Genomic DNA, 17782 nt, shown 5'->3' with positions numbered 1-17782 from the left:
GCACTGACTAGGAACTGCAGGGGAGGGTCTTAGGCGCCAGGGCACTGACTAGGAACTGCAGGGGAGGGTCTTAGGCGCCAGGGCACTGACTAGGAACTGCAGGGGAGGGTCTTAGGAGCCAGGGCACTGACTAGGAACTGCAGGGGAGGGTCTTAGGAGCCAGGGCACTGACTAGGAACTGCAGGGGAGGGTCTTAGGAGCCAGGGCACTGACTAGGAACTGCAGGGGAGGGTCTTAGGAGCCAGGGCACTGACTAGGAACTGCAGGGGAGGGTCTTAGGAGCCAGGGCACTGACTAGGAACTGCAGGGGAGGGTCTTAGGAGCCAGGGCACTGACTAGGAACTGCAGGGGAGGGTCTTAGGAGCCAGGGCACTGACTAGGAACCGCAGGGGAGGAGCCAGGGCACCGACTAGGAACCGCAAGGGAGGAGCCAGGGCACCGACTAGGAACCGCAAGGGAGGAGCCAGGGCACCGACTAGGAACCGCAAGGGAGGAGCCAGGGCACTGACTAGGAACCGCAGGGCACCGACTAGGAACCGCAGGGGAGGAGCCAGGGCACCGACTAGGAACCGCAGGGGAGGAGCCAGGGCGCCGACTAGGACCCGCAGGGGAGGGTCTTAGGAGCCAGGGCACCGACTAGGACCCGCACACAGACACAATCTTACGCAGCCACACGCAGCTTCTCATTCTACAAAGACACTGCTCAATGCCACAAATACAAAATCTGGTTTATCTGCACAAATCTGTTGTTGGTTCTATGCTAAGAACATTCTGATTCGCTACAGGCTGTTCCTAACTCCACCCACCAGAAAGTTGGCCACACCCAGCTGCGGGATGAGGGAAATGGAGGAAGGGCACTTACCTGATGGAACCAATCATAAAGGGCTGGGCAAGCTGAACCACAATGGCGCCACTGCCCAGCTGGTGACAAGTGTAGCCGGAATCCCAGTCGTAATTCCTCGTGTCTCCATTCAGCAAAGCGTTGCGGCTGCGGCTCACACCCTCGATCACGCTGGCGCACTCCGAGATGGTGGCAACGTTCTCTGTGGGAACTGAAAATGATTGTGTGGCAGTGAGAAAACTCATCTACACAGGCTGAAAGCATCATACATGGGGGGCACACTGACCCGTGGGCAGAAAAAATGTACTCATTGTAAAAAGGATATATTAAAGGGCAACAAAACCCCAACTGTTTGGCTCCAGTACCACACAGAGTAACTCTGGGCACAACAGTGTAGCGCAGCGAGTCCATCATCCTGATAACAGACTGTTCTGCCCCCAATAAGGGGTAATTATATCTTAGTTGGGATCAAGTACAGGTACTGTTTTATTATTACAGAGAAAAGGGAATCATTTAACCATGAAATAAACCCAATAGGGCTGTTCTGCCCCAATAAGGGGTAATTATATCTTAGTTGGGATCAAGTACAGGTACTGTTTTATTATTACAGAGAAAAGGGAATCATTTAACCATTAAATAAACCCAATAGGGCTGTTCTGCCCCCAATAAGGGGTAATTATATCTTAGTTGGGATCAAGTACAGGTACTGTTTTATTATTACAGAGAAAAGGGAATCATTTAACCATTAAATAAACCCAATAGGGCTGTTCTGCCCCAATAAGGGGTAATTATATCTTAGTTGGGATCAAGTACAGGTACTGTTTTATTATTACAGAGAAAAGGGAATCATTTAACCATGAAATAAACCCAATAGGGCTGTTCTGCCCCAATAAGGGGTAATTATATCTTAGTTGGGATCAAGTACAGGTACTGTTTTATTATTACAGAGAAAAGGGAATCATTTAACCATGAAATAAACCCAATAGGGCTGTTCTGCCCCAATAAGGGGTAATTATATCTTAGTTGGGATCAAGTACAGGTAGTTTTATTATTACCTATCTCGTGCCTGCCCAACTGATATCTGCCCTGTATCATAAATAGCGCAGGCCCAAGCCCAGGCTGAATAGAATGCAGGAGCGGCCCAGCCAATCCCAGAGCTTGTTTATTAGCGCAGCCCCCGGAGCTGGAAGGAAACCAATTGCCCCAGGGCAGCCTTGAAGGTGGCAAGTTAACAAAGCATTGTGTTTGCGGCACGCGCTTGGTTCCTGTGCCTTTGGGGCCCCCCGGCCGCTCCTCTGTCTGAGTTTCCCTCAGTCTCTCACGGCCGCACGATCCATTTATTCAAAACACCATCTGGCAGGGACGGCGCTCACTCCCTGCGCCTCCAGCCCGCGCCCTGCATTTCCCACCGGGACTTCAGCCTCCATTCCTGCCACTTTGTTTACAATAAGCGTTTGCCAAAAACATCACAATCTTTTTTCTCCCCCCCCCCCCCCCCCATATAAATGTTCTGCTCTACTGCACTGCTGCAATACACTGTCCAACCTTAGCAAAATAGCAGAAATAGGTGAATTACAATCTAAGGTCCCTATCACATTCTCATCAGTCCCTGCCCCAGTGAGCTTACAATCTAAGGTCCCTATCCCATTCCCATCAGTCCCTGCCCCAGTGAGCTTACAATCTAAGGCCCCTATCTCATTCCCATCAGTCCCTGCCCCAGTGAGCTTACAATCTAAGGTCCCTATCCCATTCCCATCAGCCCCTGCCCCAGTGAGCTTACAATCTAAGGTCCCTATCCCATTCCCATCAGTCCCTGCCCCAGTGAGCTTGCAATCTAAGGTCCCTATGCCATTCCCATCAGTCCCTGCCCCAGTGAGCTTACAATCTAAGGTCCCTATCCCATTCCCATCAGTCCCTGCCCCAATGAGCTTACAATCTAAGGTCCCTATCCCATTCCCATCAGTCCCTGCCCCAGTGAGCTTACAATCTAAGGTCCCTATCCCATTCCCATCAGTCCCTGCCCCAGTGAGCTTACACTCTAAGGTCCCTATCCCATTCCCATCAGTCCCTGCCCCAGTGAGCTTACAATCTAAGGTCCCTATCACATTCCCATCAGTCCCTGCCCCAGTGAGCTTGCAATCTAAGGTCCCTATCACATTCCCATTAGCGATTTACAATCCTTGCAAGTCGTGCCCTGGATGGAACCTGGGATCCAGCATAGCAAGGCGAACATGGACTGATGTTCTTTGCCAAAATGTAAAGTCACATGATCTTTAGGTAATACACAATAATTACATTTTTCCCTGAGCAACTTATACAATAATGAAAATCATTTTAGGTTTAAGGAAACCCTTCCTGTCCCATAGGACTTAATGCTGAACTTAGATTTTTACCGGATCAGAACCGCTGCCCAACTCCCCACAGCTTTACCCACAACCCAGTCTGCAACCCACTATAGCATTTTCTGTGGGCACCGGTCCCACTAATTATCAATAGGAAACAAATCAGAGGGACCGTACCTATCAATCCGTTCTCCAGGGTGAAGCTGCGCTGGGTGTACAGGCACTCGAAGGCCACCAGGTGGAACACCTTGTTGACGGTGTTGTGTGTCCCCACAATTCGGATGTACCTGAGAGGGCGAGACAAGAAATACAGTGTTTAGCCATTGGCCCGGGACAAATGGGTGATTCCCCTTGAAACTATCCTTCAGTATAATGCAGTGATTTTCAGTGGCACTTTGCAACTGGGCTTCATTTCATATTGGTTTTTAATTATTCAGCTCTCTGGCTGCTAGGGTCTTATTATACAATTCCATGTATAATACCCCAGAACCCACAGCAGGATAAATACAGTGCCAATTCCATGTATAATACCCCAGAACCCACACAGGATAAATACAGTGCCAATTCCATGTATAATACCCCAGAACCCACAGCAGGATAAATACAGTGCCAATTCCATGTATAATACCCCAGAACCCACAGCGGGATAAATACAGTGCCAATTCCATGTATAATACCCCAGAACCCACAGCGGGATAAATACAGCGCCAATTCCATGTATAATACCCCAGAACCCACAGCAGGATAAATACAGCGCCAATTCCATGTATAATACCCCAGAACCCACAGCAGGATAAATACAGTGCCAATTCCATGTATAATACCCCAGAACCCACAGCAGGATAAATACAGTGCCAATTCCATGTATAATACCCCAGAACCCACAGCGGGATAAATACAGTGCCAATTCCATGTATAATACCCCAGAACCCACAGCAGGATAAATACAGTGCCAATTCCATGTATAATACCCCAGAACCCACAGCAGGATAAATACAGTGCCAATTCCATGTATAATACCCCAGAACCCACAGCGGGATAAATACAGTGCCAATTCCATGTATAATACCCCAGAACCCACAGCAGGATAAATACAGTGCCAATTCCATGTATAATACCCCAGAACCCACAGCAGGATAAATACAGTGCCAATTCCATGTATAATACCCCAGAACCCACAGCGGGATAAATACAGTGCCAATTCCATGTATAATACCCCAGAACCCACAGCAGGATAAATACAGTGCCAATTCCATGTATAATACCCCAGAACCCACAGCGGGATAAATACAGTGCCAATTCCATGTATAATACCCCAGAACCCACAGCGGGATAAATACAGGGCCAATTCCATGTATAATACCCCAGAACCCACAGCGGGATAAATACAGCGCCAATTCCATGTATAATACCCCAGAACCCACAGCGGGATAAATACAGCGCCAATTCCATGTATAATACCCCAGAACCCACAGCGGGATAAATACAGCGCCAATTCCATGTATAATACCCCAGAACCCACAGCGGGATAAATACAGTGCCAATTCCATGTATAATACCCCAGAACCCACAGCGGGATAAATACAGCGCCAATTCCATGTATAATACCCCAGAACCCACAGCAGATAAATACAGCGCCAATTCCATGTATAATACCCCAGAACCCACAGCAGGATAAATACAGCGCCAATTCCATGTATAATACCCCAGAACCCACAGCGGGATAAATACAGTGCCAATTCCATGTATAATACCCCAGAACCCACAGCGGGATAAATACAGTGCCAATTCCATGTATAATACCCCAGAACCCACAGCGGGATAAATACAGTGCCAATTCCATGTATAATACCCCAGAACCCACAGCGGGATAAATACAGTGCCAATTCCATGTATAATACCCCAGAACCCACAGCAGGATAAATACAGTGCCAATTCCATGTATAATACCCCAGAACCCACAGCAGATAAATACAGTGCCAATTCCATGTATAATACCCCAGAACCCACAGCAGGATAAATACAGTGCCAATTCCATGTATAATACCCCAGAACCCACAGCAGGATAAATACAGTGCCAATTCCATGTATAATACCCCAGAACCCACAGCAGATAAATACAGTGCCAATTCCATGTATAATACCCCAGAACCCACAGCGGGATAAATACAGGGCCAATTCCATGTATAATACCCCAGAACCCACAGCGGGATAAATACAGGGCCAATTCCATGTATAATACCCCAGAACCCACAGCGGGATAAATACAGCGCCAATTCCATGTATAATACCCCAGAACCCACAGCGGGATAAATACAGCGCCAATTCCATGTATAATACCCCAGAACCCACAGCAGGATAAATACAGCGCCAATTCCATGTATAATACCCCAGAACCCACAGCGGGATAAATACAGCGCCAATTCCATGTATAATACCCCAGAACCCACAGCGGGATAAATACAGCGCCAATTCCATGTATAATACCCCAGAACCCACAGCGGGATAAATACAGCGCCAATTCCATGTATAATACCCCAGAACCCACAGCGGGATAAATACAGCGCCAATTCCATGTATAATACCCCAGAACCCACAGCGGGATAAATACAGCGCCAATTCCATGTATAATACCCCAGAACCCACAGCGGGATAAATACAGGGCCAATTCCATGTATAATACCCCAGAACCCACAGCGGGATAAATACAGCGCCAATTCCATGTATAATACCCCAGAACCCACAGTAGGATAAATACAGTGCCAATTCCATGTATAATACCCCAGAACCCACAGTAGGATAAATACAGTGCCAATTCCATGTATAATACCCCAGAACCCACAGCAGGATAAATACAGTGCCAATTCCATGTATAATACCCCAGAAACCACAGTAGGATAAATACAGTGCCAATTCCATGTATAATACCCCAGAACCCACAGTAGGATAAATACAGTGCCAATTCCATGTATAATACCCTAGAACCCACAGCAGGATAAATACAGTGCCAATTCCATGTATAATACCCCAGAACCCACAGCAGATAAATACAGGGCCAATTCCATGTATAATACCCCAGAACCCACAGCGGGATAAATACAGTGCCAATTCCATGTATAATACCCCAGAACCCACAGCAGGATAAATACAGTGCCAATTCCATGTATAATACCCCAGAACCCACAGCAGGATAAATACAGTGCCAATTCCATGTATAATACCCCAGAACCCACAGCAGGATAAATACAGTGCCAATTCCATGTATAATACCCCAGAACCCACAGTAGGATAAATACAGTGCCAATTCCATGTATAATACCCCAGAACCCACAGCAGGATAAATACAGTGCCAATTCCATGTATAATACCCCAGAACCCACAGCAGGATAAATACAGTGCCAATTCCATGTATAATACCCCAGAACCCACAGTAGGATAAATGTAGTGCCAACTCCATGCACATTCCCTGGTATTAAATTTTTCCCTCATCCTTTTCACCACACTGAATATGGAGAATAGTAAGACAAGCAGAGAACTGGAAGAGGTGACAAAGAATTGAACATGGACAATCTCAAGGCTACAAGCCCATCTCCAGAGATCTTAATGTTTGTGTTCTCTGTACCCTAAATTGTGGTGAAAAAGCCTTGATCAACTGCTAGACAGATTTAAGAAGACCTTTGGGCACAATGTACAACAGTTTCAATACCACCACCAGTCAACAACCCAATGAAGGAGACCCAGGAAGACCCCACTGCTGATATAGGAAGGCCCAACTGGGGTTCAACCCATACATCTAAACAAGCCAAAGTCATTCTGAGAAACTCTTCTGTAGACAGATGAAATGCACTTAGAGCTTTTTGGTTAAGTCCCCACCATCCACCACCAACTCATTGAAATAGGGACCAATTGCAGAAGACCCTGGGTGACTCAATTTCCAATAGGATCACATCACTCCAATAGGATCATGAACTTGTTGAATCCAAAGTCCAACATTTGCCTCCAGTAAAAACCATTCTGTTCCACCCTTAGAACCTCATCGTTGGTCACAACTAGTGGAATATCCACTTCATTAAAGATTTGCTTAATTGTATTTGACCCATTAATGAAGTATACACTAAGGAGAATGCTCCATGTGCCTCTTCAGTCGCGCAGATAATCATACGTGAAACACTTTGCTACCAAAGGTCATTAAGGAACCAGATGCCAAGGACTCACTGACCAGTAACATGGCATCTCTGAAGGCTACATGTCTCTGTGATCGCTAATTAGATTAAGGGGACAGATATAACGATCCATGAGTTGTAGCTCATCAGAACAATGGTGGCATCCCACGCTGTACTTCCAATAAAAGTTGGCCGTTCCCCCCTCAATGTCATTGAGACAACTTGGATGATGCTCATTAAAATCTCGTAACAAGGGCATCTCAAGCAGAAGGCACCGTCGTTCTCATAGGAGGGCATCACCAACCAACGCGGAACTCTTCCCCGGCTCGAAAGCCCTTCAGAGCTCTGCGCCAGATGGAAGGTAATTAAAACTTAAAGACAACGTGGCACGTAGGCAACAAATGGGCCCCCTTTGATGTGGAAGAGTGCTGGAGGCACGGGCAACGCTCGGCACATCTAATCTTCTCTCTTGGTGGGGGGAACGTAGCAGAAAATACTCTTGGTTAAAGAAAATACTACATTATTTATTGTCAATATGTTTGTGGCTTTGTGATGTCCCCGAACCAAAGAAGAAGGTGGGTTGAAATTGATACCCCAATAATGAACTGGTGGGTACAATGGCACCTAACTGCCCCATAGCCCTTAAGTGTTTCCCTAACAAAGGTGGGCAGAATAAGCTCCTGGGGCATCATGTGGCACTAGAAAGGATTCCAGTAATAAGCATAGAACCTTGAAGCATATGGAAGCTCCGTCTGAAGCAGTTAGAGGTGAGTACATATTGCCGACAGTCAGAACGCGGAAAGACTGAGTAGGGAACAGAGGGATGAAAGGCGGACGGGTGTGAAACAGATGGAGACGGAGAGATCACTAATTATTTAGGAGCCCGACTCTCCCGATGGACCCAAGTAATTATCTGCCGGACTTGTGACACCAGAGGATAAAGGGACTTTTGGAAGGTTGGATAAAGGAGCTGCCGGTGGGTTCTAGGCCTGATCCAGTGAGACCGGTGGGTAGAGGGACAGAGATTTATAAAGGTTGGATAAAGGAGCTGCCGGTGGGTTCTAACCAGGCCTGATCCGGTGAGACCGGTGGGTAGAGGGACAGAGAGATTTATACAAAAGGAGGTTTGTTTTGGCACCTAACTGGTAGAATATTGCAGTGATCCCAGCAACTTTGCAATTGGCCTTTATTAAGGTTTAGAAGAATTAAAGTATATATAGGGATATATTGGGGCTCACTCTCGCCTTGCATCCGACCCCTGCATGGAGAGATTTCAGTATACTGCCCTACTGTCTTCCATCTTGCCCTACTGTCCCCATCTTGCCCTACTGTCCCCATCTTGCCCTACTGTCCCCATCTTGCCCTACTGTCTCCATCTTGCCCTACTGCCTCCATCTTGCCCTACTGCCTCCATCTTGCCCTACTGTCCCCATCTTGCCCTACTGTCCCCATCTTGCCCTACTGCCTCCATCTTGCCCTACTGCCTCCATCTTGCCCTACTGTCCCCATCTTGCCCTACTGTCTTCCATCTTGCCCTACTGTCTTCCATCTTGCCCTACTGTCTTCCATCTTGCCCTACTGTCTTCCATCTTGCCCTACTGTCTTCCATCTTGCCCTACTGTCTTCCATCTTGCCCAACTGTCTTCCATCTTGCCCAACTGTCTTCCATCTTGCCCTACTGTCTCCATCTTGCCCTACTGTCTTCCATCTTGCCCTTGTCCTACTGTCTCCATCTTGCCCTACTGTCTCCATCTTGCCCTACTGTCCCCATCTTGCCCTACTGTCCCCATCTTGCCCTACTGTCCCCATCTTGCCCTACTGTCTCCATCTTGCCCTACTGTCTCCATTTTGCCCTACTGTCCCCATCTTGCCCTACTGTCTTCCATCTTGCCCTACTGTCTTCCATCTTGCCCTACTGTCTTCCATCTTGCCCTTGCCCTACTGTCTTCCATCTTGCCCTACTGTCTTCCATCTTGCCCTACTGTCTTCCATCTTGCCCTACTGTCTTCCATCTTGCCCTACTGTCTTCCATCTTGCCCTACTGTCTTCCATCTTGCCCTTGTCCTACTGTCTCCATCTTGCCCTACTGTCCCCATCTTGCCCAACTGTCTTCCATCTTGCCCTACTGTCTCCATCTAGCCCTACTGTCCCCATCTTGCCCTGCTGTCCCCATCTTGCCCTGCTGTCCCCATCTTGCCCTGCTGTCCCCATCTTGCCCTGCTGTCCCCATCTTGCCCTGCTGTCCCCATCTTGCCCTACTGTCCCCATCTTGCCCTACTGTCCCCATCTTGCCCAACTGTCTTCCATCTTGCCCTTGTCCTACTACCTCCATCTTGCCCTGCTGTCCCCATCTTGCCCTGCTGTCCCCATCTTGCCCTACAATCATCATTTTGCCCCAATATGATTATTTTTTGCCTTGTTTCCATCTTTATCTACTGTGTTTGAGCTAAACCTGCGTCTCTTCAGATCCCATGATGGGGCCCTGGCCACTTGCCCCTCTCTGGGGCCCCTAATCATGTATAGCTAATAACCCAGTGGCTGTGAGTTGGTGCTGCAGGGAGAATGCAGGAACGCATTGGGCCGGGGGGGGGAGGCTCGGAGCCGGAGGAGCAATTGATCTGCTGGGCACGCCCGGGCGCTGCTGCCTCAATAAGTCCCGGTGATGCCGGAGAGTTGCTGCCCCCGGGGGGACACAGATCTGGATGAGGGACAGATGGGAAGTGACATGTTAGTGAATCACTGTTTTTTTTGGTTCCTTTATATTGTAAATTGTACAGAGGCAGCTTGGGAGGTTCCTTGGCCAAAGGGTACGGTGCCACTTACTGCCCTTCCCTCTCCCCCACCCACACACAGGGTGCCACTTACTGCCCTTCCCTCTCCCCCACCCACATACAGGGTGCCACTTACTGCCCTTCCCTCTCCCCCACCCACACACAGGGTGCCACTTACTGCCCTTCCCTCTCCCACCCACATACAGGGTGCCACTTACTGCCCTTCCCTCTCCCCCACCCACATACAGGGTGCCACTTACTGCCCTTCCCTCTCCCCCCCACACACACAGGGTGCCACTTACTGCCCTTCCCTCTCCCCCCCACACACACAGGGTGCCACTTACTGCCCTTCCCTCTCCCCCCCACACACACAGGGTGCCACTTACTGCCCTTCCCTCTTCCCCCACCCACACACAGGGTGCCACTTACTGCCCTTCACACACACACACAAACACAAACACACACACACGGTGCCACTTACTGCCCTTCCCTCTCCCCCCCCCCCCCCAAACACACACACACGGTGCCACTTACTGCCCTTCCCTCTCCCCCACACACACACTGTGCCAGCCAGGGGCACAACTACGGGCACCGACTCCATGCCCACTCCATGCTAGGCCCCTTCTCTCTCCCGCTGCTAGAGCACTGATTGGCTGTGAGGGTAGGATAGTATTTCTAGTAATGACCCACACAATAACCTGCTGCTATGGGGTTCCCTGTACTGCCGATACCCCAGGGGTAACAGGGTAAATACAATAGATCCGGGGGCAGTGTTTATCTACAGGCGGGGGGGGGGGGGGGTTCCAAGAGCACCGTAGTAACCTCCAGGGGGGGCCAGATCTGCTGCTGATAAAGGTCCTTGTGCTCTGGTCACTGTCACAGGTTGAGATCCTGCACGCTCGCAGCTGGGGGCACAGTGAGTGTGGGACAGGAGAGACAAATTGAAATCCAATGGCTGAGATAGAATGATCCCGAGTTAATGCGGCTCTGTTCATGGGAACAAGATATCACCTAGCAAGTCGGCCAGGCGCAGTTTAACCCCGACAGCGCCGGCCCAGCAATACCCTGTCTGTATGGAGCAACAGCGCCACCCGGTGCCCCTGATGGGAAATGAGAAATAACGTGGAGAAGAGCTTCCCCCGGAATCATGAGCAGCAGGGACTCAGTATCACTATAAAGCCATGGACCGGTACCAAGAACTACTCCCTGCTCGTAGGAACCAGCCCGGTATGTTACTGGTACCGGGAAGTACTCCCTGCTCGTAGGAACCAGCCCGGTATGTTACTGGTACCGGGAAGTACTCCCTGCTCGTAGGAACCAGCCCGGTATGTTACTGGTACCGGGAAGTACTCCCTGCTCGTAGGAACCAGCCCGGTATGTTACTGGTACCGGGAAGTACTCCCTGCTCATAGGAACCAGCCGGGTATGTTACTGGTACCGGGAAGTACTCCCTGCTCATAGGAACCAGCCCGGTATGTTACTGGTACCGGGAAGTACTCCCTGCTCATAGGAACCAGCCCGGTATGTTACTGGTACCGGGAAGTACTCCCTGCTCATAGGAACCAGCCCGGTATGTTACTGGTACCGGGAAGTACTCCCTGCTCATAGGAACCAGCCCGGTATGTTACTGGTACCGGGAAGTACTCCCTGCTCGTAGGAACCAGCCGGGTATGTTACTGGTACCGGGAAGTACTCCCTGCTCGTAGGAACCAGCCGGGTATGTTACTGGTACCGGGAAGTACTCCCTGCTCGTAGGAACCAGCCCGGTATGTTACTGGTACCGGGAAGTACTCCCTGCTCATAGGAACCAGCCGGGTATGTTACTGGTACCGGGAAGTACTCCCTGCTCATAGGAACCAGCTGGGTATGTTACTGGTACCGGGAAGTACTCCCTGCTCGTAGGAACCAGCCCGGTATGTTACTGGTACCGGGAAGTACTCCCTGCTCGTAGGAACCAGCCCGGTATGTTACTGGTACCGGGAAGTACTCCCTGCTCATAGGAACCAGCCCGGTATGTTACTGGTACCGGGAACTACTCCCTGCTCATAGGAACCAGCCCGGTATGTTACTGGTACCGGGAAGTACTCCCTGCTCGTAGGAACCAGCCCGGTATGTTACTGGTACCGGGAAGTACTCCCTGCTCATAGGAACCAGCCGGGTATGTTACTGGTACCGGGAAGTACTCCCTGCTCATAGGAACCAGCCGGGTATGTTACTGGTACCGGGAAGTACTCCCTGCTCGTAGGAACCAGCCCGGTATGTTACTGGTACCGGGAAGTACTCCCTGCTCGTAGGAACCAGCCCGGTATGTTACTGGTACCGGGAAGTACTCCCTGCTCGTAGGAACCAGCCCGGTATGTTACTGGTACCGGGAAGTACTCCCTGCTCGTAGGAACCAGCCCGGTATGTTACTGGTACCGGGAACTACTCCCTGCTCATAGGAACCAGCCCGGTATGTTACTGGTACCGGGAACTACTCCCTGCTCATAGGAACCAGCCCGGTATGTTACTGGTACCGGGAACTACTCCCTGCTCATAGGAACCAGCCCGGTATGTTACTGGTACCGGGAACTACTCCCTGCTCATAGGAACCAGCCCGGTATGTTACTGGTACCGGGAACTACTCCCTGCTCATAGGAACCAGCCCGGTATGTTACTGGTACCGGGAACTACTCCCTGCTCATAGGAACCAGCCCGGTATGTTACTGGTACCGGGAACTACTCCCTGCTCATAGGAACCAGCCCGGTATGTTACTGGTACCGGGAACTACTCCCTGCTCATAGGAACCAGCCCGGTATGTTACTGGTACCGGGAACTACTCCCTGCTCATAGGAACCAGCCCGGTATGTTACTGGTACCGGAAAGTACTCCCTGCTCATAGGAACCAGCCCGGTATGTTACTGGTACCGGAAAGTACTCCCTGCTCATAGGAACCAGCCCGGTATGTTACTGGTACCGGAAAGTACTCCCTGCTCATAGGAACCAGCCCGGTATGTTACTGGTACCGGGAAGTATTCCCTGCTCATAGGAACCAGCCCGGTATGTTACTGGTACCGGGAAGTACTCCCTGCTCGTAGGAACCAGCCGGGTATGTTACTGGTACCGGGAAGTACTCCCTGCTCATAGGAACCAGCCGGGTATGTTACTGGTACTGTAGATTGTAAGCTCTTGTGAGCAGGGCCCTCTGATGCTATTGTTACTCTGTATACCTTTGTTTGTTAAACTTTCAAGATCCCAGTTTGTTTAAATTCATTGTGAATCGCTGCGGAATTTTCTGGCGCTATATAAATAAATGATGATGGTACCGGGAAGTACTCCCTGCTCGTAGGAAGCCAATCGAGCCTGTTATTGGTACCGGGAAGTACTCCCTGCCCCAGTCAAGCCTGTTATTGGTACCGGGAAGTACTCCCTGCTCGTAGGAAGCCAGTCGAGCCTGTTACTGGTACCGGGAAGTACTCCCTGCTCGTAGGAAGCCAGTCGAGCCTGTTACTGGTACCGGGAAGTACTCCCTGCTCGTAGGAAGCCAGTCGAGCCTGTTACTGGTACCGGGAAGTACTCCCTGCTCGTAGGAAGCCAGTCGAGCCTGTTACTGGTACCGGGAAGTACTCCCTGCTCGTAGGAAGCCAGTCGAGCCTGTTACTGCTACCGGGAAGTACTCCCTGCTCGTAGGAAGCCAGTCGAGCCCGTTACTGGTACCGGGAAGTACTCCCTGCTTGTAGGAAGCCAGTCGAGCCTGTTACTGGTACCGGGAAGTACTCCCTGCCCAAGTCAAGCCTGTTATTGGTACCGGGAAGTACTCCCTGCTCGTAGGAAGCCAATCGAGCCTGTTACTGGTACCGGGAAGTACTCCCTGCTCGTAGGAAGCCAATCGAGCCTGTTATTGGTACCGGGAAGTACTCCCTGCTCGTAGGAAGCCAGTCGAGCCTGTTATTGGTACCGGGAAGTACTCCCTGCTCGTAGGAAGTCAGTCGAGACAGTTACTGGTACCGGGAAGTACTCCCTGCTCGTAGGAAGCCAGTCGAGCCTGTTATTGGTACCGGGAAGTACTCCCTGCTCGTAGGAAGTCAGTCGAGACAGTTACTGGTACCGGGAAGTACTCCCTGCTCGTAGGAAGCCAACCGAGCCTGTTATTGGTACCGGGAAGTACTCCCTGCTCGTAGGAAGCCAGTCGAGCCTGTTATTGGTACCGGGAAGTACTCCCTGCTCGTAGGAAGTCAGTCGAGACAGTTACTGGTACCGGGAAGTACTCCCTGCTCGTAGGAAGCCAATCGAGCCTGTTATTGGTACCGGGAAGTACTCCCTGCTCGTAGGAAGCCAATCGAGCCTGTTACTGGTACCGGGAAGTACTCCCTGCTCGTAGGAAGTCAGTCGAGACAGTTACTGGTACCGGGAAGTACTCCCTGCTCGTAGGAAGCCAGTCGAGACAGTTACTGGTACCGGGAAGTACTCCCTGCTCGTAGGAAGCCAACCGAGCCTGTTATTGGTACCGGGAAGTACTCCCTGCTCGTAGGAAGCCAGTCGAGCCTGTTATTGGTACCGGGAAGTACTCCCTGCTCGTAGGAAGTCAGTCGAGACAGTTACTGGTACCGGGAAGTACTCCCTGCTCGTAGGAAGCCAATCGAGCCTGTTATTGGTACCGGGAAGTACTCCCTGCTCGTAGGAAGCCAATCGAGCCTGTTACTGGTACCGGGAAGTACTCCCTGCTCGTAGGAAGCCAACCGAGCCTGTTATTGGTACCGGGAAGTACTCCCTGCTCGTAGGAAGCCAGTCGAGCCTGTTATTGGTACCGGGAAGTACTCCCTGCTCGTAGGAAGTCAGTCGAGACAGTTACTGGTACCGGGAAGTACTCCCTGCTCGTAGGAAGTCAGTCGAGACAGTTACTGGTACCGGGAAGTACTCCCTGCTCGTAGGAAGTCAGTCGAGCCTGTTATTGGTACCGGGAAGTACTCCCTGCTCGTAGGAAGCCAATCGAGCCTGTTATTGGTACCGGGAAGTACCCCCTGCTCATAGGAAGGCAGTCGAACCTGTAATTGGTACCGGGAAGCACTACTCCCTGCTCGTAGGAAGCCAATCGAGCCTGTTATTGGTACCGGGAAGTACTACTCCCTGCTCGTAGGAAGTCAGTAAAGCCTGTTATTGGTACCGGGAAGTACTCCCTGCTCGTAGGAAGCCAGTCGAGCCTGTTATTGGTACCGGGAAGTACTCCCTGCTCGTAGGAAGCCAGTCCAGCCTGTTATTGGTACCGGGAAGTACTCCCTGCTCGTAGGAACCAGCCAAGCCTGTTATTGGCACCGGGAAGTACTCCCTTTTTATTCTCTGCACTGCTGGCTCTGACTCCAAGCAGCAGACCAATCAGTTTGGCAGTACAATGGTTCAAAATGGTTTTGGGCCCAGACGCATTGGATCACTGAGTATTTAGTGTGGGGGGCACTGAGGTGCCAGTGCAGGTAAGAGGGATAGTTTTCTACAAACAGAATTCATGCTGCTCAGACAGCCGGTTCTGCTCAATACGATAGAACAAAGTAAAACTCATTGGTGGTTCTGGTATCAATAGGAAAGTCTATAACCCACAAAGAACAAAGGTTCTGACAGACGTCTATAAGTTCTGGCTGTTGGGTACATGGCGCTGGGCCCACCCCGGCCATGGAATCCATTGGCCCATCCCGGAGGCGCACTCACGGTTCATCCGACAAGGGAGTGGGTAAGTTTATCACTCGCTGACAATAACGAATTCTATTAAGAGCAGCAGAAACTATTTCAGCCGTTCAGGAGTCGCACCTAACGGAATGGGGGGGGGGTTTAATTACTGGCGGGTACCAATTGCCCCTAGGGAGGGTCGGTGCCAATGGGCAAAGAAGCCTAGGGCATTCCCTTTCCCATATAACATTATTCTTTGCCCTGCCAGTGACCCAAACTGCAGCCATTAAACCCCCATGGGGCAGAACCGACCAACTGCAACTCTTCTCTGTGCAGAAAATCTGCAGAAGTCGGTGAAAGCATCAAGATAAAGTGCTTTTGGGGGGGTCCCTGCTGGCAAATCTCAGCCTCCTTGAATCTCCTGCATTAGCGCATTTATATAAATAGCCGCGCTCGCCGGGGGATAATAAATGTGAGAAAGCATCCGACTCAGTAGCTTCAGCCCCGTTTGTGCTGTCAGGAAAGTGCTGGCACCGTTGGCCACAGGGGGCTGCAAGGGGCCTCTTGGTGTTTCCGTGCCGGTTCCTTTGGGCTCACATTCCCTTTACAGAAGCAAATCCCTCGCCGGCAGCAGGTATTTTGGGAGGACGTAGGTGCCACAATCTGCTGAGCACTCGGGATGAGCCGGGAAGTCACTTATTGATCAGAGCCAGAGCCCCAGGGGGTGAAGCCTGTGCCCCCCTCAGAGCAACGGGGAGCGATGAAAGGGCACACGAGTGAGTGACAAACATAAAGGAAGGGATTTGGCAGCAGCGATGTGCTTCTTGGCACCTTTAATGACACTCGCCTCCCCGGGGAGCTCTGGATAAACAATTTCTGCTACAGTTCCCTTATACCATCCCAGCCTTTCTAATGGCACTGAGCAGCCTTACCTACATTACACATATATATGTATATATGTGTATATATGTGTATATACGTATATATATATATATATATATATTATATATATATATATATATATATATATATATATATGACAGTCCAAACATCGGCACTCACCAAACTAATAGTCAATGTCCGGGTGCTGACCTTAAATGCATAAATAGTCTCTTAGAAAGCACTCACGGAAAAATATAAAAATAAAACAATTTATTAAACCAAAAGGTCTACGCGTTTCGATCCATATAGGATTGTCATCCCGGGGTGACTGTTACCCCAATGTTTCTATATATCTGTAACCTTGTTATGGGCTAAGGGGGCCCAGCCTGAAGGCCAGTTAGGGGGGGATTTGGGGTGAGTGCTTATTTGTGCCCTGGGTACCCCTGGAACTATAGCAGGGTGACTGTTACCCCAATGTTTCTATATATCTGTAACCTTGTTATGGGCTAAGGGGGCCCAGCCTGAAGGCCAGTTAGGGGGGGATTTGGGGTGAGTGCTTATTTGTGCCCTGGGTACCCCTGGAACTATAGCGGGGTGACTGTTACCCCAATGTTTCTATATATCTGTAACCTTGTTATGGGCTAAGGGGGCCCAGCCTGAAGGCCAGTTAGGGGGGATTTGGGGTGAGTGCTTATTTGTGCCCTGGGTACCCCTGGAACTATAGCGGGGTGACTGTTACCCCAATGTTTCTATATATCTGTAACCTTGTTATGGGCTAAGGGGGCCCAGCCTGAAGGCCAGTTAGGTGGGGGATTTGGGGTGAGTGCTTATTTGTGCCCTGGGTACCCCTGGAACTATAGCGGGGTGACTGTTACCCCAATGTTTCTATATATCTGTAACCTTGTTATGGGCTAAGGGGGCCCAGCCTGAAGGCCAGTTAGGGGGGGATTTGGGGTGAGTGCTTATTTGTGCCCTGGGTACCCCTGGAACTATAGCAGGGTGACTGTTACCCCAATGTTTCTATATATCTGTAACCTTGTTATGGGCTAAGGGGGCCCAGCCTGAAGGCCAGTTAGGGGGGATTTGGGGTGAGTGCTTATTTGTGCCCTGGGTACCCCTGGAACTATAGCGGGGTGACTGTTACC

General features: G+C 50.4%; 1 protein-coding gene across 3 annotated transcripts in view; it reads right to left on the bottom strand.

The window, feature by feature from the left end:
- Nucleotides 1–17782, bottom strand: part of btbd9 (BTB (POZ) domain containing 9) — a 65810-nt gene that overhangs the window by 26578 nt on the left and 21450 nt on the right. For all 3 annotated transcript variants that reach the window (XM_031901537.1, XM_031901536.1, NM_001127131.1), the window contains exons 7-8: nt 3361–3470; nt 863–1052 (exon numbers count right to left, since the gene is read on the bottom strand). In XM_031901537.1, the coding sequence (XP_031757397.1) occupies nt 863–1052; nt 3361–3470 (300 nt within the window). The remainder of the gene's footprint in view (nt 1–862; nt 1053–3360; nt 3471–17782) is intronic.

Source organism: Xenopus tropicalis, chromosome 5, assembly GCF_000004195.4.
Source record: "Xenopus tropicalis strain Nigerian chromosome 5, UCB_Xtro_10.0, whole genome shotgun sequence".
NCBI classification, from domain to species: Eukaryota; Metazoa; Chordata; class Amphibia; order Anura; family Pipidae; genus Xenopus; species Xenopus tropicalis.
This window is presented reverse-complemented; position numbering and strand designations above follow the sequence as displayed.